At 42.9% G+C, this 27862-nt stretch overlaps 2 protein-coding genes across 4 annotated transcripts in view; one reads left to right on the top strand and one right to left on the bottom strand.

The window, feature by feature from the left end:
- The window catches only part of SLC25A12 (solute carrier family 25 member 12), a 671031-nt gene that overhangs the window by 641943 nt on the left and 1226 nt on the right, over positions 1-27862 (bottom strand). The window lies entirely within an intron of this gene.
- ITGA6 (integrin subunit alpha 6) overlaps positions 20828-27862 on the top strand; it is a 79457-nt gene continuing 72422 nt past the window's right edge. For all 3 annotated transcript variants that reach the window (XM_050751321.1, XM_050751323.1, XM_050751322.1), the window contains exon 1: positions 20828-21238. In XM_050751321.1, the coding sequence (XP_050607278.1) occupies positions 21057-21238 (182 nt within the window). In that variant the 5' untranslated portion in view covers positions 20828-21056. The remainder of the gene's footprint in view (positions 21239-27862) is intronic.

Genomic DNA, 27862 nt, shown 5'->3' with positions numbered 1-27862 from the left:
ATTTTTTGACTTTTTAATACTTGCCATTCTGACTGGCGTGAGATGGTCTCTCATCGTGGTTTCATTTGCCACGAGACTCTGTCTGAAAAAAAAGGAAAAAGATACATTATTAATAAGTCAATCCCCCAAATTAAGCTCTGATTTCCAACCCATTCCTAATAAAAAAAACCAACAGGATTTTGGAGAAAACCTGATCAAAATGTTTTAATACCCTTCGGAAAGAAAATCCATGTAACGGCCAGGCACGGTGGTTCACGCCTGCAATCCCAGCACTTTGGGAGGCTGAGGTGGGTGGATCACTTGAGGTCAGGAGTTCAAGACCAGCCTGGCCAACATGGCGAAACCCATCTCTACTAAAACTATAAAAATTAGCTGGGTGTGGTGGCATGCATATTTTAAAAGAAGACTTTGAATAATATTAGGAAGATCTACTAGCTTTAAATCTCTGCCGGTAAGTTGCTGACAAAATTCCTTTATAATAAGTAACATTAGAATGAGATTTCCTCTTTAACAAGAGCACCAAGACCCAGATAATGCCCTCATTCAATGTTTCGCAAATTTGGTTATAGACAGCTTTTCATGGAAAAAATTATTAGTCCAAGTGATGACTCAAATTTTTTTTTAAGTAATATTACTTCATGACCATCAAACAAAACTAGTTATATACGTCTTAGGTTTTTGACCCTTAAACAAGTATAACGCTAAAAAATATTTATCAATTAAATATCCATAATTATAAAAATCAGTGAAATTCAAATGAGGAATATTTTTGAAATGTGATAAATGATACTTTATGGAAACCAAATTGCTGGTGTTGGATTGAATAGGAGGAAGATGTGTTTGGTTGTTTCATGTTTCACTAGCTGGTTGATGCTTTTGATCTGGAATATGATGAGCCATTATTTGAGGCTTAGTTGTTCCCATCACTATTATTTTTAGCTTGTATATTTGTTTTTATCCATTGTTTGACTGTGTTGATGTCCAATCAATTTAGTACATTGTCTTGTATACGATATTGTGTACAGTGTTGCATACAGCATTGAAAGTTTAGCACCAGTTCTCTTGGAAACACAAACGCAGATAACGAACTCAAGCCAGTATTTTGTTACAAGATGGTCAGCCTGATGGGCCAGAACACTCTGATATGACTTTTCTTAGATCATAATCCAAAGAAAAACCCCAAATTTAAAAAATTATCTCAGAACTTGTGAATCTCAGTTTGAGAAAACATTACCCTAGCTTACTTCGAGTAGTAATTGATTTTAAAAAGAAATTCCAGGATAACAGAAGAAATTGGGTAGTATTTTGTGATTTTTGTAAGTGAGACTTTGTGACATTGATCTATGTTTTCAGCACCCATCTTTGGCATGGACTGGCTGATTCTCCTTTAGAGATGGGCACTGCTGAGCCTATTCTGCAGATGAATAAATTGAGGCAGACAACAGCACTCCAGGGGCATAGAGAAAGTTGTGGTGAAATTTAGGTTCGAAGTCAAAGTTGTGCCTGAGAGGGAGAGTGAGGGGCAATGACAAAAATTGCTTAGCCTTGGCTTTCTCTGACACTCATTTAAGCTGTACCTTTTGTCTTCCCTAGCTAAACAGGACTTGGCATCCCAGACCACAATGCAGCGAGCCTCATCAGGCACTTGTGCTAAACATGCAATCCCTGTGCCTGACCCCCTGTGTCCTATTCAGCTACAAGGGATGAAATGGAAACTAATCACTAATCGCTTTTCTGAGACCATGAGAACCAGCAGTCAGCTTGCAAGATGTTATCCCCTTCTAATTATAGGTCCACAAGCGGTGAATACTTGCCATGGGAAGCTACTAGTCTTTCCCAAATGCAGGTGTCCCTTCTTGAACAGCTGCCAGGAGCTCAGCAGCCTTGGAAGCCCTTCAGATAAATAGCACTTGAGGTTACATTGCCTCAGCTGTGGCATGTAGAGACACAACCCTCAGGTATCTGGGCGTGGACTTGCTTTAGTCATAGGGAGACTAGAGAGGCTGTTCCTTCAAATCAGACCAACTTATAACCATCTCCCCAAACATCAGGGGAACAGCACCCTAGCCGTAGTTACTATTGTAACCAAAGGAAATACCCAGAGAACACAGAGCGCCAGACTGTGCCAAGTAGGTTCATTATGAGTGGTAAATAAGATAACATTTAGGATTAAATCAAACTTTCCTAGGCTTGAGACTTCTCTGCAACTCCACAGAATAGCACTGGAAAATAATTTCGGTTTTATAGTTCTTATTATTAACTATGGTCAGGGCTGGAGTCCTGTTTTTAAATTACCAGATTTGACTTGTTTGCATGTTTGAGGTAACCTGCCAAAAGTAGTCACAGAAAACCAGGTTGCTCTCATTCTGTACTTATTATTTTTGTTTTTAGGACCCGAAAAGTGAGCTTAATACATTATTATAGGAAGTTTGACTTATGATCTTTAATAAGGAGCTTTTAAACATTAGTCAAGGTTTGAAAGCCAAATACTTATAAACATGTTCCTACAGGCATAAAAGGGAGGATGTAAACCAAACTGTTAACAATGATTATCTCAAGGGAGGGGCACTGGACCGGGTGGAAAATGTCACTTTCTGTTTTATACGCTTCTATTGTCTAAGTTTCTTTGTTTAATACTGAGCATGTGACTCATACTTTAACTGTTTAAAAATAGTTTTTATTTAGAATAATTTCATTCACTTATGAAAAATTAAACTGGATTCACACTCATGTCACAAGCAAGCACGATTCAAGGCATATTAGAAAAGTTGATTTGATTTGATTGACTTTAGGAGGAACTTGTGGAAATAAACCAACGTAATTTAGGGTAGAGCCTCTTCCTACAGCAGGAGAGATGATTTTTCTCAGTCTCTTCTCATCCAGACCTCTGGATTGAGAAATGGTGCGAAACCAGGCAGATTGCAAGCCCTTGTATGGAACCTTGGTGGCAGTGACTGGTGATTACTGTGCCCCATTAAGGCAGAGGATCCAGCCTCAGCGGAAAGCCATGGAATTGCCTCAGCCTCTGCGAAGTGTTTGCTCTACAACTGCATGATTTGTTTGCCACTGCAGAACCCTATGAATCCTACTGTGTTGAGATGTTGAGAAGAAGAACATGCTACTTTCATTTTAATCTTGTTTTCTGGGGAAAGTACTTGCTAAGATTAGGGAGATTCACAAGCTGGGCCTGGCTCTGCCCCTTATCCTTTATGGGTCTCAGTTTCCTTAACTCTGTGCAGAGGAGAAGACTGAATTTTACATGATCTCTAAGGTCTCTTTTGGCACAAAAATCCTTATGACCTTTGAAGTGGTTCCTAAACCAAGAATTTTGAGTAGTGAGTACCATATAGTTCCTTTCTTGTCCTTATTGATTGATGGATTGAGACAAGGTCTTGCTGTGTCACCCAGACTGGAGTGCAATAGGGTCATCATAGCTCACTGTTATCTTGAACTCCTGGGATTAAGGGAGCCTCCTGCCTCAGCCTCCTGAGTAGCTGGGACTACAGGTGCATGCCACTGTGCTCAGCTAATTTTTTTAGTTTTTAAATTTTTTTGTGGTAGCGTCAGGGTCTCACTAAATTTCCAGGGCTGATCTCAAACTCCTGGTCTAAGCAATCCTCCTGGCTTAACTTCCCAAAGTACTGGGATTTATAAGCATAAGCCACCATGCCCAACCTCATCCTTTTTAAAAAAGCCCAACTTAAGTAAACATAGCAACTCGGTCATAGTCATATATGTAGTCATATAGGTCTATGTTTTATGTTATGTGTGTATGACATGTCCGTCAGAGAAAAGTCAGCCCAACCTGCTTTATAAGGATGGGAGAGGGAGGACCAAGAGACATGGAGGGCTCGGGGTTTCTCATGAAACAAGTATGTATTTGGGATTAAGATCTTGTACTCCTTGCTCCCACATGGAGACAAGTCTGCCTTCAGGTTTCTCTTCATCAGCGCAGCACCTTAGAAATAAGGGCCATGTCACCCATTTTCCTTTAAATTACTCCTAGCTCACGGGCAGAGGTGGTACAGGGTGGCACCCTCAGTGATGTTCTTCTGGCCAAGCCATTCCTGCTCTGATGGGGCCACTCTGGAGTGAGCGGGTGGGTTCCTGAAGTAAGCTGATGACTCACTTGGTCTTGGCCTGATTCCCTCAGGTATGGAATCTGTCCCAAGGAAGTCTTGTGGAGAGTGGGGAAGGGAAACTGCACATGAAGTGCCCAAACGCCTGGCCACTCTATATGTCAGACTCAACTTGAGTCACTTTTAAGCATGGATGTGATTTGATGATGACCAGCCCATTACATACTACATTGTACAAAATAAGAGAGGTCAGAGTGGCCTTCAGACCTCATCCTGAAAGTGAATGTTAACTTGAACACCTCCTCTGACAGCCTTCCCTTCTTTTTTTTTTTTTTTTTTTTTTTTTTTTTTTTTGAGAGGGAGTCTGGCTCTGTCACCCAGGCTGGAGTGCGGTGGCCGGATCTCAGCTCACTGCAAGCTCTGCCTTGCCGGTTCACGCCATTCTCCTGCCTCAGCCTCCCGAGTAGCTGGGACTACAGGTGCCCGCCACCTCGCCCAGCTAGTTTTTTGTATTTTTTAGTAGAGACGGGGTTTCACCGTGTTAGCCAGGATGGTCTCGATCTCCTGACCTTGTGATCCACCCGTCTCGGCCTCCCAAAGTGCTGGGATTACAGGCTTGAGCCACCGCGCCCGGCCAAGCCTTCCCTTCTTTGTTTGTTTCTTTTTCCTTGTTTTTTCTATACTCCCGTTCTACCTTCTTAACTGACTCATGACTTCCCATGGCACTCATGGATGGACGTTGTGTATTTTCCTATCTACAACTCAGTTCCAAAGATAAAAAAAAAACCTACTGAGCCCTATCTGCCAACCATCCAAGACTTCCAGGTGTTTCTAAATTCTTTCCTGAACGTCTATCTCCAGGACTAAGGAGTTCTGGGTCTTCTTTTGCAGGCTGTCAACAGATTGCCCCTCATGTTTGACAGAAAAGCTTTGACTAAAGCTTAGTTTTACTTCAATGAATAAAAGAGATAATTGTGGTCAGTGGTTAAAACCATATATATATACACACACACACTATATATATACCATATATATATACACACACACCATATATATATACATATATATATATATATATTTTTTTTTTTTTTTGAGAGAGAGGATCTTGCCCAAGCTGGAGTTTAATGGCATGATCATGGGTCACTGCTGCCTCGACCTCCCAGGCTCAAGTGACCCTCCCACCTCGGCCTCTTGAGTAGCTGGGACTACAGAAGCATGCTACCACACCTAGTTTGTTTGTTTGTTTATTATTTATTTTGTAGAGACAGAGTCTTACTATGTTGTCCAGGCTGGTCTTAAACTCCTGAGCTCAGTGATCCTCCTGCCTTGACCTCCCAAAGTACTGGGATTACAGATGTGAGATACCATGCCCAGCTTCTTCCATATTCTTTTTTTTTTTTTTTTTTTTTTTAAATAAAGAGACAGAGTCTTGCTCTGTTGCCCCAGCTGGAGTGCAGGGGCATAATCTCGGCTCACTGCAGCCTTGACCTCACCCGCTCAAGCAATCCTTTCTCCCACCTCAGCCTCCCAAGTAGCTGGGACTACAGGGAAGTGCCACCATGCCCAGCTAATTTATTGTTATTATTTTTTGTAGAGACAAGGTCTCACTATGTTGCTCAGGCTGGTCTCGAACACCAGGGCTCAAGAAATCCTCACACCTCAGCCAATATTCTTAAAGATAAAAGAGAAATCACCATTAGCTTTCTTCTCTCTAGACCACATAGCACCAATTCCCTGTGCCTTTACTTATAAGTCATACCTTAATAATTTTGATTATTATTGGAACCCTTGTCAGAAGCCCTATGTCTTTTCTTAAAAGGATGACTAAAATGAGACGGTGTGCTATGTAAGATCTGATTTTAAAAGAACAAAAACCCCAGCTCTTTGAAAATCATGATTTATATAATACATTCATTTTCATATAGGCCAACATTATATTGGTTTTTTTAAACAATGCTCCCACATAGGTAAATTATTCTTAATTTTAGGTCATTTTTCTTTTTCCACATTAATATTTCCTTAACTTATTTTTGGGTGGAAGGATTCTGCCCAAAAGTTAACCGTTTTTATTCATCTACTTTTTGTATTAGGTTTTTCTGTTCACAAGGAACAGAGACCCTCTTGAGTTATCTAAGGCCATGGGGCTTGTTGTAAGGGTCCTTGTGGACCACGACGGAACCTTGGAGCCACCAGAAATCTTGGCAGCTTGGCACAGGGCCACTGCCGGCCTCTCATGTTCATTCATGTGCGTCTCCTCCCGTTCCCCTATTCTCTTTCACTCTGCATTTCTATCTCATTCGTCTCTCTACAGTGACCACCTTGCTCTGCTCCCTCAAAGCTCCTGTCCTCCGTGGCCTTGGCTTGCACATGCACTTGGTCACAATGATCTCTCTTCTCCTTTCCCCACATCGTAACTTTCCAGCTTAAGTTATGGTTGCCAACTGGGTCATTCTGTCTTTCAAAGCAAATTCCCACGAGTGAGGATTTGATAGGACCAGCTCATTTTTTCATTCCAGCCTGTGGAGTGACTGAGGCTCAAGAGTGACCTAGCACCTTGGGTCGGGTGTTCACCTATGTCCCTCATCGTGCTGGGCATGTGAAATTGTCATTCAAAGAACATGCAGCTGGGAGCAACTGATCAGGTACTGTGATTGATAAATATCTGGTACATCCTAAGTGAACTGAATAGTGTTCATAGAACTATTCTCCCCACTTTCTGAGAGTGAATTTTCATTATCTCCCAGAATATTAATTCTTCTAAATTTCTTGTCATATAAAAGTCGGGGGCATATATTCTAACACTTTTTATCTACCTAATAAATACTGATATTAAATAAGATCGATTGTACAAATGAACTCCATGAGACTTTTTTCTGAATATCCCAGGTGGATACTGTCCCACGGAACACTACTACCTTTTGGGTTGAATCCATAAGCCATAACTGTAACTCATACCAAAATAAAGTCAAAGAGTATACTTTTTCTTGATTGGCAACCTATAGAGTCCCAGGTTCTGGGAAGCAGTTGAGAGTGAGGGTTGCTTGCACAGGCTCTGGAGCCAGCTTGCCTGGGATCAAGTCCTGGCTTCAACACTTCTGAGCTGTATCATGTGGGGGGCTTATGTGACCCCACTGCTCCTCACTTTTCTTGTATATAAAATGGCACCACTAAGAGTATTTATGAGACAGGCTATTGTGAGGATTTAAAGAACTAATCAACGTAAAATGTTTTGAACAGTATCTACTACAAGGTAAATACTCTACAAAATAGTTACATTGTCACAATTAATTCCATAACCTTTTGTTGAATACCAACTATATAGCTTAAGCTAGTTTCAGGCAGAGTTCTGTGAATTTTACAATCACAGTGGTCTTTTTATTAAGCCATTTTTAAAATTTTATTTTTTTAAATTGACAATAACTGTACATATAACAGACATGTTTCGATACATATAATGTATCATGGTATAGGGTAATTACCATATTCATCATGTCAAACATCATTTCTTTGCTTTGGGAACATTTAGTGTCCTCTTTCTAGCTATTTGAATCTATATGTTATTGATTGTAGACATCCTACACTGATATAGAACACCAGAATTTATTCCTCCTATCTAGCTGTAATTTTGTATCCTTTAACAAATCTCTCCCTATGACTGCCTTCCCCCTCCTTTTCTGAGCCTCTAGTCACCTCTGTTCTACTTTTACTTCTATGAGATCAACTCATTTTTAGCTTCCACATATGAGTGAGAACATGCAGTGTTTAACTTTCTAGCACAATGGTCTCAATCAAGAAAATACAGATGGATTTCCTAGTCACTTTCTATCAGTCTATGTGGCCATAATTTTATTATAGAAAGAAATTAGGCAAGTTGCTGTGCCAAGCTCTTTACAGAATCACATTGGTAATTTTCTGTCATCTTCATATGTATTATTTCATGAATTTCCTATTATGAATATTTCCAACTGCCTGGGATCAAATTGAGAACAATTGCATGATTTTTACTGTCTTCCAGAATATTAGAGACTTAATTTAATTAATTCCAATGAAACTTTCCTCAATTCAATATAAAATATTTTACAAAGATCATTCTGTGAATCTTACAGTGATGTTCTTTGCATTCCCCCCGCCGCATCACTTCTGGGTGTAGTGACTTGAAGCATAAATATATTGGTGTGAGAGTCTATACTGAAATAGACACACCAGGCCTTCTTGGATCTGAGTTCAACAAAAAATGAAGTGTGACTTTGCTAGTGATCATCCTGAACTAAGCTGCAAAAATTCTGCTCTAAGGTTTTGTCAAACTAAATAGACTGATATTGCTAAGTATACATATCAGGTTCACTGCTTCTAAAAAGGCAGCCTCTTATAACCTAGTGGTAAACATTTTGATTAGTGAGAAGTGTTTTCACATCTGCTTATCTGAAGCACAAGTGTTTTTCTCCTCCTCACAGAAAGATTGGGATAAGGCAAATATCATCAGCTCCATTCATTTCCACTTGCAGTTTCAGCTAGTATGTAAATACAAGGCTCAGAGGACCAGAAGATGTCTTAAATTAACACAGTATTATAACTGCATCGCCCAGTGCTAGGGAGTGATGGGAAATTGGCATTCCTAATAGAGCTGTGGTGAATATTCATTTTTCCATCTGGAAACTAAGTATGTGTGAATTTGGGAGATTAAAAACTGGTGTGACTTCAGCACTATAACTATATAAACTTTACAGTCTTGAGAGTGAAATTAAAATCAAAAATGTGTTTCTGTAAAAGTATTGAATGAGAACTAGAACTGAAACTAATTAAGTCCATTTGTCAGAAGTAACCTAGGGCACAATTACATTTTAAAGAAAACACAGGTGGGGGATCCAGGACCATGCTTTGATCACTATTTTAGAGACTATAGGAACTTGGAGAAGTTCTCTGCTCAATTCCTCCACAGGATTCCAATTTCAACAAGAGTTGCCAGGATCGCCTTAGAAATACAGAATATTGGAGAAATGGAAGGAAACAGTAACTGGAAGACACACCTTATACCATAAATAAAATCCTGTAGTTAGAGCTTGGAGTGAAAATCTTCTGGGGATGACAGCTCATTCCTCTCTTAGAATTGCTCTTTAGAAATTAATGGGCTTGGCTTTGTATCTCCAACTGTTCTTCACAAATGAACCAAACTGGGAATCAGTTGGAGTCACTGAAGCTTAACACAACTCCAGCTATTGTTTACATGGCTCCCATGAAACCCCTGAGCCAAACTGATTAGATTTACAGTTCATTCGATAAGCCTGTCTGCTCATGGCACATAAGGCAGTGAACCTTTTCACAAAATGAAACTAGAGCTGGAGAGGGGGGAAAACACACAAAATCTTTAATGAAGAGGTAGGCTGAGACTTTGGTGGAAGAACTTTTAAGTTTGTGCCTCCCTTGTACTGGAGTTCTTAGGCTCCGTGTTGAATTGACACTTCGGGACTTGCCCTCCTGCCCACCAGAAACTCTACAGTGCTGTTTTCAGATTCTTTGTGATCGTAGATATGTTTAATGCTAACAACAACTAAGGATTGGAAAAGACTCTTTAAAATAAAGATGAAGTGGGTCAGGGAGCACTGTGTGGATCCATGGAAGCCATCACCAACCACACGATGTCAGACAGAGCGGCTTTTGTTTCCAGCTATCTCCCATCCCCACCCTAAACAAGAGGCTTGGGGGAAGTGTGTAAAACCTATCCCAGTGGCACATGCCTTGGACCTATTATTGAGTGGTTAGGAATTAGTCATGGAGCCATAAAGTCATCACCCCCAATTTTTAGTCCCTTTTTAGCCAGCATAACTGATCTCACTTCTCAAAGAGCATGACTCAATTTCTTTGTAGACCCTGGCCTAGCACTCAGACTTGCTCCCACTGTGACAATGGCAGAGGAGGTGGCCAGCTGAATAGAAGCTGACAGCTACCATCAGAAGAGTCCCTTGTGGGAACTTTACACCATATCTGTTTTGGCTATTCATTGCTTCATCATAGACTGTCCTAAAACTTAGTGGCTTGAAGCAACAACCATTTTATAAATACCTCTTAAATCTGTGAGTCTGTGAGTCTGTGATTCAGGCTGGGTGGTTCTTCTGCTCCGTTTAGTGTCAGCTGGGGATACTCGGTTATTCAACCGGTGGGTAGGCAGGTTTGTAGATTCCAAGACAGCTTCACTTCCACAGCCTTGGCCTGGACAGCTAGCAGGGTGGGCTCAGTTGGACCTCTCCCTTTCCATGTGGCCTCATATTTACTCCACCATGGAAGCTGGGCTTCTTACATGGTGGCTCAAGGTTCAAGAATGCATTCCCAAGAGTCCCAGGAATAAGACATGAGATTTCTTATATTTCAGTCCTGAAATTCCCAGGTCATCATGTCTGCTAATTTCTGTTGGTCAAGAAAGTCACTAAGGCCAGTTCAGATTCAAGGGAAAGGGAGGTAGACCCCACTTCTTAATGAGAGGAGTGTCAAAAAATCTGTAGCCATCTTGAATCTGCCTCAAACACTTTCTTTTGACCTTAGAAAAAGAATTCAGTATTCTAAATCAAGTCATTTTTCATTTATCTTACCGAAAAATGGAAAAAAAAAGGTTTCTTTTCTATAGAAACCTTCACATAATCCCAAAAAAAAAAAAAAAAAAAAGGCATATTCCTTATTCAAAAGATGCCATATTCTCTGCCAGGCTTGGTTTTTCTTAGAACATAGGCTCTAAATTTGGTTTTGTTGGTGCTCTTCTCCCCACCAACATGGCTTTTAATTCTTTTTTTTTTTTTTTTTTTTTTTTTTTTTTGAGACAGACTCTTACTGTGTCACCCAGGCTGGAGTGCAGTGGCCCAATCTCGGCTCACTGCAACTTCCACCTCCTGGGTTCAAGCAATTGTCATGCCTCAGCCTCCCGAGTAGCTGGCATTACAGGTGCCTACCACCACACCCAGCTAATTTTTTGTATTTTTAGTAGAGACGGGGTTTCACCATGTTGGCCAGGCTGGTCTCGAAGTGACCTCAAGTGATCCCTCCACCTCGGCCTCCCAAAGTGCTGGGATTACAGATATAAGTCACTGCGCCTGGCCCATGGCTTTTAATTCTATCATGAACTCAGTACTTAATAATATTCAGTACACTTGAGAGATCCATTAAATGGAATATATGACTGAGAGTAATAACCTAACTTTCAAATGGATAACTCTTGGCTGGAAATTTTACTGTCAAGCTTGAATAAATCACAGAGAAAATTGATGTTTAGGTAAAACAACAGAGCCCATAAATATTAAATTCTGGGACTCACACATTGGATGCCTCTTCCCATTCCTCACATCATGGTCTGCTATCTCATACTATAACCATACTCCTTCACACATCTCCGATGTCTACAGAATTCTGTGTACACTATAGCTGTGGCTTTGAAGGATATCATATCATCCTTGCAGATGTGAACAGAGGCCATTTCCTTCAGTCTTTTCATTTTCATTGCAATGAAAAGGCACACTTGAAGTATTCTCCAAGCTCATAAACCTCAGCCATGTCTGCTGTGATACTCAATGTATGCTTTCTCCCAAATATTTTCCTGAGAAGACCTTGCTGGCATTGAGCCTCTTATCATCTGGATATGTACAGTTAGAATAGGGAGAGGGCAGGGTTCAGAGACTGACCCAGTTATTTACCATTGGGTGGGTTGGACAATGGAGGGAGAAATGGTTAGAGGAGTCTATCATCTCAACCATTTACTTTCCAGTTCATGTTACCATGTCTTTGTATGGTGACTAAAGGAGGGGACACACTGAAGATGGTAGCTTTATAAGTATCTTGGCACAGGAGACCAAAGAGTGAAACAAATACATTACCCAATTTAGGGAATCTACCCCTCCCAGAACTCTGCTGCTTTGTTCAAAGGGCTTCTCAATTTGTGGTCATCATGGCCCCCTTTCCAATCTACTCTCCTCTCCCCATTTTCCCTCCAACCTCCCCAAAGTCCTGCGCTAGGAATTTCCATTCTAGATTATGCAGCTCATCTTAACTTTTTCCTCGATATCTTTGGATTGTTGACAGCATTATAGCACCAGAGACCTTGAGTCCAAAATGGTGCCTTGGTAATCAGCTGACTTGATGCAGTTTTTCATTTCCATGAGAATTACCTATGTAGACAGCATGTACCCTTTGGATAAAGTACACTGTTGGGTATGCTCCATTTTAAGAATGTGATGCAAGGATGACACATTTTCTAAAAATAACGACAACAACAAAAAATCCTTTCAAGTTCAAAGAAGTCTTCTGGCATAAAAATGATGATTGGTAAAAACCCTTTGGTAACATAGTGATTGTTTGGTAGCTTCTGTACTCTAGGGCCAGTGTTTGGCATCAGGCATAGAAAAATGACCAAGGCATAGTCCCTACTCTGAAGGAACTAAGGATTTAATAATAGGCATCTATGTAGGCAAATAAATCACAGTGTCCTTCAGTGTGAGATAAGAGAGAGGGATATGCAGACTGTTGACTAGGAAGGGAGAGCTGGGGCAGATGGAAAGAGTGTCTACTTAATGCCCACCTTCCGCTTTGAATTTATCGTAAGTGTAACCAAACCTAGATTCTGCTACTTGCTGCCCAAAAGCCAAAATTTGAGAGGCAAGAGTTGGTGGGAGGAAAAGCAGGTTTATTTGGAGATTCAGTAAACAGAGAAGATGGTGGACTAGCATCTTAAAGTACCATATTAAGTCAGTACAAATTTCAGGTTCTATGTTAAAGGCAGAGGGAAGAAGAGAGGGTTGGGATCAAGAGGTGACCAATGACCATAGACATCTGGGCGCCAATGAGGGTCTGAGGAGGCTGGGAACAACTCTGTCTTGGTCAGGTCACAACACTCATATAAATCTTTAACAAAACATAGTTAATTGTTTACATACTTTCCCTTTAATCCCAGAGTTAGTTGCAAAAACTACATGATTGTTGTTTTTGCATATTTTCTCAGTGCTCTAAAATTATCCTAGCTTACGTGCAGGCTAAAGGCTCTTTAAAAATGAAGTTTGCTATGTTAGTTCTTTTACTGTTTCACTGTTATATAAGTGGCTGATGGCTGGAGTATAATCTATAGCTATAAATCCTTTTAATTAACATTTGAAAATGTTTCAACTTTGGAGTATATTTTCAAAATACACATAACACTCAATTTATTTTCCCTGCACTTGAATTATTTTAAAAATACAGATGAGAACTGTTTATAAGCACTAAAGACATCGCTAGCTGACTGTAGTCAGCACATAAGGAAAGTCTCAGAGAAATAGATGCATTTTGGTTATTTACAGAGTGTAAATTAGGAAATTCTAAAAGCCCTTCAAAATCAAAGAGGTGACTGTCTCCCATACTCTTACCTCCTTTTAAACCAACGTGGCATTTACCCAACTGTTTCTGTAACCAGCAGCAACTGGGGTGGGTTGGCTACTCAGGGAAAGTAAACTTCTGGGGCAATGGATTGGAGGCTCTATTTCCTAGTAGGGTCCAAGGCTGAAAAAATTCACTCTGGTTTATTGGATTAAGTGGGGGCACAAATCCCCCTAAGTAGCCTTTCTGTGCTTTGCATCCTTCTGTAAGCAGGATGAACAAGTAGCATGTGTTTATAACGCCTGAACATCCCAACCTAACTGACAACGTGTTACTGGTGTTTTTTTTCCCTGCCAGAAAACACATTGGCTCAAGATCACACTTTGCAAACTGCTACAGTTCCTTGTTTGGGAAGCAGGAGATTTGGTCTCCATGGAGAATTTGTCTGCCAAGGCTGAAGAAGGGTTCAATGGAGTGGTCTGGGTTATGAAATCAGAAGTCGGGAAATCTCAAATTTTAATTTGGTCAGAGAAACTGACATTCTTTTTAGGAAAAGTCCCTGCTTTAGTGTCTCCAGGCATAAAATTAGGACACTGGCTTTTGCTTTGTGGAGATGCACTGACTTTAGTGTTTGAAAAGATTTTTGAACATGAAATGTGATATAAGTATCTGTGAACGCATTTTTCTCCTGTTTCACCAGGGAAAGTTCAGAAATATGTTGTATAATGCAGAAACGTTTGGCCCTTCACTTTTGGGCATGTGATCTGGGACAACAAAGCCATTGCAATAGGGACATTCTCGGCTATTAGGTGGTTCAGATTTCTATGTTCTTTTCCTCTTTTCTTTGTTATTTGTTCTATAGAGTAGTGTGTTCACAGGGCAGAATTTATTGCATTGCTTCAAATGTTTTGTTAATGTGCCATAAGAAGGGACACATAAATATAGTGACTACTTAACTTTTCATGTGCCAGTGACTTGCTTTCCAGATTAAAAAATGTTGAAGAAATTTTCAAGTTCAAGATTCAATTTCCCTATCAAGTGACATGTTCTCGTAACCATCCTGTCAGCTTATTTTAAGTAGTATAAGCTGCTTTAATATTAGCAGCAAGATGTATTCAAGAAGATAAAGCTCCAAACAAAATAACGATAAGTTGGCTGTGATTTGGGATAATTCATAGCGCTAACATTCTCATTGGCTGAGCAGGGGGTGATAAGGACGTGTTCAGTAATGTCCCTCTGCTTTTGTCTCTGTATCCCCCCAGGCCTCCTAGCTGGCTTGTCCTCTGGACTGTTTGTCTCTTTTGAAGTTCAGGTGGACACAGAGTTTGGGACCCACTGTTAATTCTCCAAATCCTGGCAAAAGACAGAAATGGTTCAGACCCAGAGTGAAGCACAAACTTGTTTTTATGCAGATCTTGGCACCAGGAAACTATCATATGACAGAGATTATAGATGGCCCTCTAACAACATGGGATTGAACCGCAGGGGCCCACTTACACATGGATTTTTTCAAACAAACTCTTAGATTGAAAATACAGTATTTGCAGGATGAATCCAGCAAATGTGGAGGACCGACTTTGTCTACATGCAGATTTTCAGGGCAGACTTCAGGATTTGATATGCATGGATTTTGGTTATGTGCAGGGGTCCTGGAACCAACCCCTTGTGTATACTGAGAGACGACTATATTTGCCAAGCTATAATGATAAGGAATGGTTTATCCTGACCATTTAAATGACGTGAATATGGAGCACAAGTAATCTCATTTGCATATTCCCTCTCCCTATGTTTAATCTCCATTATTTGAAGTCCTCTCTTGTTATATTTACTAGTATGCTTTCTTCACCTTAATTTTCACAGCTACTATTTTATTCAGCACGCATTTAATAGTGGACATTGTACTACATACCTCACATAATCTCATTTAATCCTTGTAACAACCTGATGAGGTAAGAATTCTATTTTACAGATTAGAAAATTGAGTCCTAGGCCAGGTGAGGTGGCTCATGCCTGTAATCTCAGCACTTTGGGAGGCCAGGGTGGGCAGATCATGAGGTCAGGAGTTCGAGACCATCCTGACCAACATGGTGAAACCCCGTCTCTACTAAAAATACAAAAATTAGCCGGGCATGGTAGTACACACCTGTAATCCTAGCTGCTTAGGACGCTGAGGAAGGAGAATCGCTTGAACCCGGGAGGCGGAGTTCGTAGTGAACCGAGATCGCACCATCACACTCCATCCTGGGCGACAGAGCGAGACTCAGTCTAAAAAAAAAAATTGAGTCCTAAAGAAGTTGGGTAACTTGCTCTAAGCCCTCGGTCGGGAAGAGGGTGAGTCTAAGCGTGTTTGCTTTAATCTCACCTAATACACTCCACAGATCACTGGTTTAAGTCCTAACTCAAAATCAGCCTTTTTTTTTTTTTTTTCCACAGAAGACATTTTTATAGAAAGCAATGAATTTTTTTCTTTAAAGAACTTCATTTTAAAATGTCTACTCCATCTTTGGTCTTTCAAGAGTGCATTGTGTGTGGCATGAGATGTACATAGCTTCACGTTTGTTTCTAATGAAGATGGGGATGGAAAACCAAATTTGCCAGGTGGGGGATTTCACCCCAGCCCTGTGAACTCAGTTTTAGATTTAACTTGATTCATTTAAGGTTGGAGTTTATTTCTGGCTGGCAAAATGTGGCTTCCTGGCTTAGAAAAATTCCCTCAAAACAAACTTGAAAAAAGTTTGCCCACCTAAAATGGCAGCGTGAAATACGTCACATTTTAATGAGCTCATTGTAAGTGAATTAGGAACACTGAAATGCAATTTACTTCAAAATAGATCTGGATGTTATAAGGAACAGCTGGCAGTATGGAGTCTCCTGATCCCAACCAAAGGCAGGTTTGCCCCTATTAAATGGTCTGTGACTTAGAGTGAATAAAGTGTCACTTTTTTTTTTTTTAAACACAAAAGCATGAAGTTTCAGTGTAGAAGAGAAAACTCTGAACACTAATATAAAAAGACAAAAAAACAGTATGGGAAAACTCTTTCTTTCTCTGGAACAAAAAATCTGCCATTGAATAGAAGAATGCCTAGTTTATTAAGTTTAGTTCACGAAACTATAAGTATATTGTGGTCAATGCATAGCTCATAAAAGCCATATCTTGAAAGACTGTACACAGGTGGGATCTGGTTTTGATGCAACATTCTAAGGGCTTTAGATAACATCAACTCTACTAATCCTTAAGAAAAGGCAACTACTGAGGGGTAGATGACATGTCATTATTTCCACTTTACAGCTGGGAAAACTGAGACATGGAGAGATTAAATGCCCATGTGGCCAGTGTGGAGCAGAGGCAGGATCCGAAATAAGGAACTCAGGTTCCAGAGACCATGTGCTACCCACTCTCATGGATGGCCTCACATTAGAGGGTTCCAGGAAATATGTAAAACTGTTGGGATAATGTAACCACAGAAGGAGAATAAAGAGATGTTTTCAATAACTAGTTTCTTGAGATGGAGTCTTGCTCTGTCGCCCAGGCTGGAGTGCAGTGGTACGATCTAGGCTCACTGCAACCTCTGCCTCCTGGGTTCAAGCAATTCTCCTGCCTCAGCCTCCTGAGTAGCTGAAATTATGGCACCACCACCACGCCCGGCTCATTTCTGTATTTTTAGTAGAGATGGGGTTTCGCCAAGTTGGCCAGGCTGGTCTCGAACTCCTGACTTCAGGTGATCTGCCTGCCTCAGCCTCCAGAAGTACTGGGATTACAGGCATGAGGCACCACATCCGGCCCGATAAGTAGTTTTTATGTTGCATGAAAAAAGCAAATATATTGTCTGCTGTTGGTGATGATGAAGTCAATATAATAGTGAACTTGATAACAAAATGATTAAAGTAGGTCTCAGGGAATGGAAAATATATTAGGCATGACACGGATTCTTCAGACTTCTCCATGAGTGAACAATATTCTAAAATTATTTTGAAAGCTCCCCTACAGACGGTGGGCTATAGGACAAATAGGTAATTTTATTTTGAAGAGTGTACTGGTAAAACATAAGAATTCAAAAGCTCTCACCTGAGCAAATGCCTCTATTCATAGCTTTCACTGCCTTTTAAGTGTTCAGTTTATAGAAATTTCTTCTGTGATGTGTTATTTTGTTTTCTAGTCAGCATTTTTTTTTTAGATGCAGTTTTGCCAGTTAACTGGATTTGTAGGGCCCTTCTTGCACCGTGCATATATTTTGTAGGCATGTGTGCTAGCACACACACACACGCATATGCCCTGTGCCCTATATACTCAGCACACCTTTATCACCAAGCTGTCTCTCTCCCTTTGGTTCCAGTCAAGTATCTTCCTGTCCCAGATTTTGTTTTCCCCATTAAAACTGTGTACTCCCTCCCCAGGTCTTTAATTTTTTAGGGCTCTGAATTCTTCATAATTTTTAGGGCTCTGAATTCTTTTATTCCTTTGGCCCCAGAGATTGACATGTCCTCTGTGGATCCAGAATGACCTCTAAACCTCCTTTTTGTAAGACACTTTTGTAAAACACTCAACTCTATTTTACCATGGAAAAAACGACTGAGTCACAAAACTTGATTTTTTTTTTTTTTTTTTTTTGCGTCAGAGTCTTGCTGTGTCACCCAGTCTGGAGTAGAGTGGCACAATCTCGGCTTACTGCAACCTCTGTCTCCCCATTTCAAGTGATTCTCGAGCCTTGGCCTCCCAAGTAGCTGGGATTACAGGTGCCCACCACTAGACACAGCTTTTTGTATTTTTAGTAGAGACAGGGTGTGGGGGGGGCTGGGGGGTCTCACCATTTTGGCCAGAACTCCTGACCTCAGGTGATCCGCCCACCTTGACCTCCCAAAGTGCCAGGATTATAGGCATGAGCCACCGCGCCTGGCCAAAATGTGATTGTTATAGTCAGAAGGAGCTGACAATCTTCAAATAAATTATGTCAAGAGTGAGGGTTTGACTCAACTTCAAGTATCTTTGGCATCTATGTTAAGAGTGAGAGTTTGACTCAACTTCAAGTAGGCAGGAGACTTGGGCTAATAAGTTTTCCATTTGCGATGGGCACTTGACATATCCCAGAACAAGACTCCCAGCCTTGTTTTTCTTTATCTGAACCTCTTCCCACACAAGCATAATTTGCTTCAGTAGTGCTATACATGTAGTTGTGATATTTAAATTTAATATTATTTAGAATTTCAATTTGAGCGCAATCTGTGTTTGGGATGAAGTAAATAACTCTGGTCATTCATACATCATCCACTGAACACATCTTGGGAAGACAGGAATGAATGGTCCACAGAATTCCTCTTAGAAGCAAGGGGTGATATTCAGAATAGTTAACAGCTGGTATGACATGGGGATATCCAAGCAGAAGGAGCCCTTGCTGCACCAGGGCTTAAGGGCTTAAACTTTCATTTGCTAGGCTGTGAGGAAGTTGCTTAGTCCCAGGAAAATGGAGAGGGCAGGGATGGTTGCCCGTGAGAAGCTAAGGGCAGCAGCTTTTATCAACCAATTCGGAATATTTCAGCAACCATTACAGCCACATCACTGGCTCCTGGCTGAGTACACTCTGCAGTGAGGTTCATTATACTATGGCTATAACAGTGTGGACCCCATCTCTCTGGAATAGTACATATTTTACATGAAGGGAAAAGGCTAACTTGCAACTTATTTGCATGAAAAATCACTTTACAAATACTTCCTAGTTTACTAGATTATTTCTCCAATAGTTTCTCAACTTTATCAAGATGTATTCGTTAAAACTGTGTGCTCTCCAAAATCATCTACTGAATTTAAACCCACTGCACCCCACTTTGGACTATAATTGACTGGAGTTACTGATTGGAAAGGAAGTGGTAAACACCCCTAATATGCTGAGGGACTTACTCTGGCAGCTGCTACCACCTGTGGGGACCCTTGATGATGTTCACGCAGCTTTTCTGAGTGGCACATGCTGTTCCCTTCAATACTCCTTGAGGTGAAGAAGAGGACACCCCCTACCCCTGTGCACACACAGCTCCTGCTGTTTCCTGGGGCTGCACCCTGCTTGTGTTTCCAATGCAGGGATGTCAGATTCCAAAGAGGGCTCCCCAAGGCACTCCAGAGGCTTCAGCCCAGCACGTCCCAACCTTTTCATGCCATGGGACCCCTTTGGCAGGTTGCTGAAAACCATGGGCTTCTTCTCAGAATAAGGATTTTAAATACATAAAAGAAACCACAAGAGGTTACCAAAAAAGCCAGTAATATTGAAATACAGTTAACAAAATGTTTTTAAAAATTTCTGCTAGAGCAATATATATGCTTCATTATTGACATATGTGGCTAATTGTCTAATAACTACTGTAATTTGAGATATTTGCAACAACTGTGATGTGATGTAAAACCAATGGTTTCTAGTGATTACTAAGTCATAAATACTTATCCTACTGCTACTGCAGTTTGTTGTCTACGTTCGTAATGGCAAAACATGCTAAATGTCAGAGGTTAGTGAAAATTAAGATGTAAATTTTTTCTCATCCAAGTTCACAGTACCCTTGAATGAATTATCTCTCCTCGGGTTAAGAACCCCTGCAGGATAAGGTTGCCCCTAGGGCCAACATCTCACTGGGGCCCCGCCTCATGTCCTAGAGGCAGGAGCCTTCATGCCACCCACACAGAACTCGGAGCTGTCTCTTGGCCCAGCAGTTCTCTCCACAACTAGTTCTTAAAGTTCGGGGCTAGGAAAGAAAGGCATCATCGCCTGAGCTCCTGGCGCCACTTTAAACAACCTATCCTTGACTTGTGTGACTTCTCCCACAAGCTCTCCTGGTCACCTGGGCAAAATCCTAGGTGATCTGGGGGCAAGGCGGAGCTTCGGTTTTCTGATCTGCAAAAAGAAACACCCACCTCGTAGGACTGTTAGGATGAATTGAGGTAATGGCTGGGTTGTGTACATTATACAGCACGATCAAGGTGTGTGCTGTGATCATTTTTGAGGGTTAGGTCTTTGAGGACCCAGCACAGTCTACACAGCTGTAGTCCCGAAGTGTTGGGCACGCCTTAAGCACTCCACAAACACCTGTAGAAATGAATGAATGACGTATGCATCTGTACGTGGGCCCACATCTGCGAGAACAGGCTGCTCAGGCAATGAGGCCCGGTGCATCACCTGCACTTTTCTTTATAACGGGTAGTAAAGTCTCCCTTGCTCTGCGCTGCTCGGCAACCTCAATTCTCTCCAGAGCGGGCGGCGGAGTGGGGCTGCTTCGCCGCGAGCTCGCCTCCGGGTCTCCTACGTCGTGGCTTCCGGGCAGGTACCGGGCGGCTGGAGAGGCGAGAGCCGGCGGGTAAGGTGCGGGCGGTGCGCCGGGCCGCCGGCGCGCAAGGAGGGGCGAGAGGGTGGGGAGGGGCGGGGCCGGCGTCCTCGTCACTTGATAAAACGCCTGCGAGTCTCCAGAGAACAACGGGCTCATTCAGCGGTCGCGAGCTGCCCGCGAGGGGGAGCGGCCGGACGGAGAGCGCGACCCGTCCCGGGGGTGGGGCTGGGCGCAGCGGCAAGAGGAGGCGAAGGTGGCCGCGGCGGTAGCAGCGCGGCAGCCTCGGACTCAGTCCGGAGCGCAGGGCGGCCGCTGCAGGTCCCCGCTCCCCTCCCCGTGCGTCCGCCCATGGCTGCCGCGGGGCAGCTGTGCCTGCTCTACCTGTCGGCCGGGCTCCTGCCCCGGCTCGGCTCAGCCTTCAACTTGGACGCTGAGGAGGACAACGTGATCCGGAAATATGGGGACCCCGGGAGCCTCTTCGGCTTCTCGCTGGCCATGCACTGGCAACTGCAGCCCGAGGACAAGCGGCTGTGAGTTCCCCGACCCTTCCCACCCCCACCGGCGCGCCGGCCTGAGCGCGAGGAGAGGCGAGGGCGCGCCCTGTTCCCGCCGGCCCCGGGGAGGAGTTGGCCGGTGGGTCGCGCCCGGGCCGGCGGAGGCGCACCCAGCGCTCAGCGAACTCCGCTCCCCGCCCTGACCCGCTCCGCGCGGCGCCTCCCCCCATTCAGCTCGGGAAGGAGGAGCACCCGAGGGCTAGGCTGGGCCCCGGGAGAGTTTACTTTTTTTTCTGTTTTAAACAAAGTGCTTTCCGCCGGTCCTTCCCTCCGGGCATGTTTGCTGAGACCCCGGCAGGTGGCACGCTTTGCTGAGCTTCACGTGTGTGTTTGGGGCGGGGGTGGGGTGCGGGGTCACCGCAGCTCTGCTGTGGGTTTGCAGGGAGCGTAGTTCCAGGATGGTTCAGGCCTTTCCAAACTCTCAGTGCACCCCGTCTCCCTCGCAGACTCGCGCGCCCCGCACAAGTTGGAAAGCCACTTTCCATGTGTCCTGCATGACTTTCCCAGCAAGGCGGGAGCGCTCCTTAGGATATACTTTTACGCGGCTGAAAAAAAAAAAAAAAAAAAATTAACCAAGCACCTGTTCTCTGGGCTAGATCAGCTGAGAAAACAAGTCTGAGTGATGTGCCCAGCCCCCAAAGTACTCGGCCGCACCCGAGACCCGCTCGGCTCCTGCGTTGGGCAGGCACAGCCAAGGGGTTAAAGCAAAATGTCCGATCTGAGCCTGAACTTTGCAAACAAGGTTTGAAAGGGACAACCCCCGACCGTAGCGGTAAACCTCCCAGGAGAAAGTGGAGACTGGCACTACGGGCCTCTCCTTTTATTTCTTAAACAGTGTTTGGTTCCCACATGATCGAGCTATTTAAGCCGGAGAGGGTATTTTGGCGCTTAGTCGCCTTAATCGCTATGGGGCTGCATTCTTGATCTGTGCTACTGAAAAATAGGCTCTAGCAACAAAAGGTCTCCCCTCCCCACCCAGGCCTTGAGTTGAACCAGGACCTTCCAGGACCAACAGACCGGAGAAAGCAAAGTGCAGCCACAGTGAAGAGACTTTGTGTTTAGGAGAGGCGAATGGATTTTAGAACTGGAGGAAACCTCTTGATTTCAGCGGTTAACAACTTTGGAATTCGTGAATGTTGCAGCCCCTGAATTTTAGTCAGTAGTTTTTTTCTGTAACACCTGCTAGGTGAAGCACAGAAATTAGCTGGGGGTGGGGAAGCTCTAGGAGGGTGGTCTGAGGCTGTATGCCTGGCCAGCTGCTTATACTCTGCTTTCTCTCAGAAATAATTGTTGTTAAGCTGTAAATCTGAAATGAAAGGTTCCTGTTAACTCAGATAATGGATGACGTTTATTGTCTCGGAATACTTGGTGTGTAGAATTTGAGCTTGTCAGTGCAGAAATGATTGTGGGCCAGCAGAGGGAATTCATTCTCCTGGGCATTCTCTCTCTGCACCGGAGGCCCACTGAAACCGGTGGCTTCCTTGAAATACTTGTTCAAGCAAAAAGTGTGAAGGGAACGTACTGGGACAAGAAATATCCTGGCAGTGGAGATTTGCAAAACGTGACTTTGCCAGGAATCTGTGTCGTGAAGGTTAGCAGCATGCTTGCTAAAACTTGTTACTGCTGCTGGGCTTCTCTGGTATTAGAGCTGAGGCAACTCCTCCCGAGGTAAGGATAAGCCTGCAGTGGGGTCTGGTGCCTTCTAGAAATGCTCTTTTTAGCAGCTGACAGAGGGGAGAGGCCCCATGTAAGGAAGACTGTATGTTTCCTAGAGTCCAAAGGCAGTGTCCACGCTTTAAAGAGGCTGTGGTTTATGTCACGTGCTGCCCACCCCCATGCTTTTGTAAAGTGTTCCAGCTTCAGGAGTAGCATTGGTCTTCCCAGGAGAACCAGCACACACAGGCCATAGCACAGGTCAGTTGTCACCTTTGACAGTAAAGAATGTGGGTGTAAATGGCAGAGCCAGTAAGATTGAGAAAACTTCTGGACCAGCTTCCTAAATTCTATGGAAAAACTCAGTGGGGGTCTTTCAGGGACCTGCTGGGAGAGAGACCTAAGCTGAGATTCCTTCTTGGCCTTTTATTAGCAGCTGTTAATTTACTTTGAGCTTTAATTTCTTTATCTGTAAAATGGAGATATTACTGCTTACTGGGGTTATTATGAGGATTAAGAGATAATATGCAAAGTGCTTAATGCCTGCCTGGCATGGGTACTTGCTAAATGGTAGCTGTTAATGATCATTTAAAAAGCAGTAATTGTGTACCTACTGTGTGTCAGGTACCTTACAAGGTGTCTTAAACATTCTGTGATTGTAAGATTGCCTCAGAGTAAAGCCAAAGGTTATTGTTTTGGGGTAATGATATTTTAAACTCAGTCATGTTTACGAAACCCATGTTCAAAGCAACTTAACTTTAATAGGTGTTAATTAGACTTATAACAAAAGTGAGTTTAATGAATAGGGGACTTTGAGGAAGGAGAAGTAAAATATCAAAGATGCATGGGACCGTCAGATAAATGCACTATCACAGAAGACCTAACATAAATTTTTGTAGTTTAAATTTTCTATAGTGCCTTTAACTATTCAGTCACATTTTAAACTCTAGTTATGACTTTATGACAGAATAATATTGTGTCAGAGAGCCTCAGAACATGTCGGGTGTTCCTAAAGCTTTGGAGACTATAAAATTGAAGTAGATACCATAAAACTTCATCCAGGTTTTCAGGCTCTATATTAAAGAAGTTTCAGACTCCAAAAGATTACTCAATGGTCAGCCGAGTTGGTCTGCCGAGTGACTGAGGTCAGGGGCTGAGCACCTTGGACTCTTTAATTTCTCTTAGGTAGTTAAGATTGAGTCATCTCCAGAGGTGGAAGGTATATGATGATGACGGTGGGTATATCCAGCCTATGAATCATCACTCTTAGCTCTTCTGGGAAGAGATGGATCTAAATATGACCACAGGGAAGAACCTAGAAGAAGGAGATCTATAAGAGATAGTTTCATGAAGTCATTTTGGATTTCTGCCAACCATCATTTTCTTTATGGGGTCTCTCTCTCTGATCACCACCGTCTTCCAGAAATGCTCCAGGCCCACTGTCTGTTCTGTTCTGACCCTTACTAGGTTTGTTCTTGACTTTTCTCAGACTTCTCATGTTCCGTCTCTTAAAATCATGTTTTCTGAACTAGAGATTATCTAGTCCAACTGCCTCTCTTTACAGACCGAAGCTGAAAGTTCAGCTTGAGCAGAATCTTAACAGAATGTGGATTTGAATTTGATGTGTCTGACCCATGCTGGTACCATCTTTAAATAGAAAAGTCAGAAATGTTCTTCAGACCTGGAGAAATCGGCAAGCGTCTGAATTTTGGAAGTGTACTATATTGTGTTGATTTATCAAACTGCTTTCCTATATGCATAGGCCAGGGCTATCTATTTAAGTATTGGTGCCTGGACTCTTACTATTGATGCTATTCCAGCTGGCCTTGGAACAAGTTCTGGGTCCGTCCTTCTTTGCCTGCCCCCGCCCCATTCCCTTCTGAAAAAGCCCAGTGAAGTGTGGCTATAGCTAGCCAAGAATCAGAGCTGTATTCAGGATGTGTACCTAAGCACTTGCTTCCTTGCATTTATTCACTCGGAGTGCCATGTGGCCCAGGGCCATCTTCCAGGGATTGCTGGGTCACCTTGAATGCTAAGAGTAGAGAAAAAGCCAAAACGGGCAGCAAGACTTACAGGAAGTCTTAGGACTCTGCAAGAAAGCAGAAATAGGCAAGTTTAATTTTAACACAGGCTGGTGTGAGAGCAAGTAATGACAGGGTTGGGGGAAAAAAGGGTCAACATATTTATATGGTATAAATAATTTGTTGAGGAAGTCAGGTTAAATGCTTATATAAAAGGATTCCTTTATTATAAAGAAGCGGTTATCCTGTGTTCTCAGTTATATAGACTCTCTTAGCATAACAATATATTGAGATTTAATTTAAGCTTTAATAACCAAATAGTACCAGAATTGTGGCGCATGCTTCCCTGAAGACCTCGGCTCACCATATTACTGTGGACAGTGAGGCCAGTGAATTATTTGGTATTTTCAAGAGGGATAGTGAGACAAAACAGAAAATACTGTCGTAGGCTTAGATGACAGGGTCAGTTGTGCCTGAAACACTGATTTAGTGCTGAATTGGCCCATTTTAAGAATATAATCATAGCTTAAGAATCAGTTTAAAATTTCCCCATTCTACACTAAAGCAATGTCTTAACTCCTTTGGATGTCTGTAGCACGTTGTGTCTGACAATTCTAATGGTTTGTGCTTAACTGATATCCACTATCTTTACGAGATGATCTAATCTCTCCCAACTGGATTATAGGTTGTGTGAGGGCAGGGGTCTTACATTCATTTCTTTGCCTGCTAGCACCTAGCATATGCCTTGCAAATACAATAGATAGAGTCTGATATTATACACTCAATTTAACCTGTGAAATCAACTCTTTCTGCTGAGGGTGGAGAGGGAGAAATCCCTTTCTTTAACCCTTTGCCCTTCCTTGCTCAGGCCTTGGTGTCTTCTGCCTCCGAGGAAACAGAAGCTATAAGCTTAGCAAAGAAATGTACAAGAAGTTAATTCTTGGTTTTTGATTTTTCAAAGGCGGGGGTTCCAGCTAAGGGATTTTCATGAGTGATTTTAAGTTACACTTGGCTTTTGCCCTAAAGGCAGACTTTAGAACCTAACCCCAGAAATACAGACTGACCTACACTGCAGTGGTTATTCAGGACTTGCTGAGGTGGTTGGTTGTTATGAGGCTGGATAGAGAAGGATGGCTGTGGAATAGAGATCCTTCTGAGAGCAGCTTGACGGGAGTGTGGGAGTCAAATGGAAGTGTGTAGTACATGTGTGAAGTCACTTGTGAATTGATAGCAGTAGGTTTATTTCTTCAAGGATAGTAAGGGAATCTTGGATGTATTTAACTCTTTCGGTAGGATGGTGGGAAGACTGCTTCCCCACTCCAGGGGTGAGCCTGGGAGCCATAGTGTGGGATCTGGGAATCTGTAGCACCCCCACTGGCTCCTGGGAGGATGATGGTAAAGATTAAGTACTGCAGCAGTGGGAAGTGGATGTAGTCTCAGTCCCCAGTGCCCGTCTTCCCTTTCTGGGCTTGGGTACAACTCAGGAATCAAATAGCTTTATATCTGGAAGGAAGCTTAGGGGTTCTGAAACCTGGCTGGTCTTCAGGGTAACTACTTGGGCAACCTTTTATAAAAGTGTGATTCTCAGCCCAGCCCAGATCTGTTACATCCGTTTCCATAAGCGTGCTCCAAGAATCTGTTCTCAAAGTCTTCTTCGTTTGAGTCAGACTAGCTTTTCTCCTCTACACAGAAGGCAGAGTATAAAGTAGTGACTAAGAGCAGAGCCTAGAGCCAGGTGGGATCAAACCCTTTTCTGCCATTGACTAGCTATGACTTTGTGCAGGATTCCTAACCTTCCTAGGCCTTCCTGCCTTCAGCTGTGAAGCTAGGATCCTTGCACATTAGAGTAGTCCTGGTCCAGAGGGAACACTTTGTGTTTGTTAAATAGGTGAGGAAACCAAGACTGTAAGAGGTGCAGTGGCCGTAGCATGTTGGGCAAACTTGGTCTAAAGTCTTCATCTTCCCTGCTTCCTGGTCTGTGTTGTGTGTGTGCTTTCTCCTTTTAGGTTTGGTTTTCATCACGTTTAAGTGTACATTCTCCCTTTCTTCCATTCCATTCTCCAGTTGGAAAGTGTCTCAGAAGAGCCGTGCCTTCTACTTAGCAGCCCTTCATAGCCACTAAGCCATAGATAAATCCCAGTGAGGTCTCAGTGTTCAGCGATGAGTGGACAGATGGGTGCACAGACATGGCGGGGCAGTGACTGCGGGCTGGATACCCAAGGAGGGTGGGTGGTGCAGTTACAGGATGGGCTTACTGCTAAGGAATACCACCTGTCTGGTTTCCAGGCCTTCTTAGACCTCTATGACCTTGAAAGCACCCCCACACCCCCATCCCTAGGAGGCTGGATAACTTGCACAACACCCAGGGCAGGTTTGAAGACGATTTATTTTTCTTAGTTTTTTGCTTGGCACTAATGTTTGCTAGGAAGGAGCTTGTGGATTATTGATGACAAGACTGCCTAAGGTTGGAAAGTATGTGGGCAGAGTATGGAAGTAGTGTTTCCTTCGCAGGTTTGTTTGTTAAACTGGCATTTAGATTTACAGACACTGATCTCTTGGAACTGAGTTAAAAGGCTAATTGTTAATTAGCCCTGAACTGGGGCAGGTAGATGGGCCTCTCACCGGCGGCGTGGGTCCCTGTCAACCTAATAACAGGGCTTGATAACCACCATCAGATCTGCTGTCTGGCTTTTCCGTTTAGATAAACAAAGCAAGATGATCTCAAACCAGCGTACCGATTCCGAGGTTGGCATGTTTGTAGAAGACTGTTTACAGGCCACAGTGTGGCAGCAGACCCTCCCCAGTTCAGCCCCATGCCAGGTTCCAATGTTGGGTCCCACTATCGCTTCATCTCATCCTAAATTGGCAAAAAGACTGTTTAGAAAACTAAGTCTCAAACCAATTAAATGGTGAAGACGACTGTTCT

Source organism: Macaca thibetana, chromosome 12 (genome assembly GCF_024542745.1).
Source record: "Macaca thibetana thibetana isolate TM-01 chromosome 12, ASM2454274v1, whole genome shotgun sequence".
In the NCBI taxonomy this organism is placed as follows: domain Eukaryota; kingdom Metazoa; phylum Chordata; class Mammalia; order Primates; family Cercopithecidae; genus Macaca; species Macaca thibetana.
Note: the sequence above shows the minus strand (reverse complement) of the source record. Positions and strands in the feature narration are given on the sequence as shown.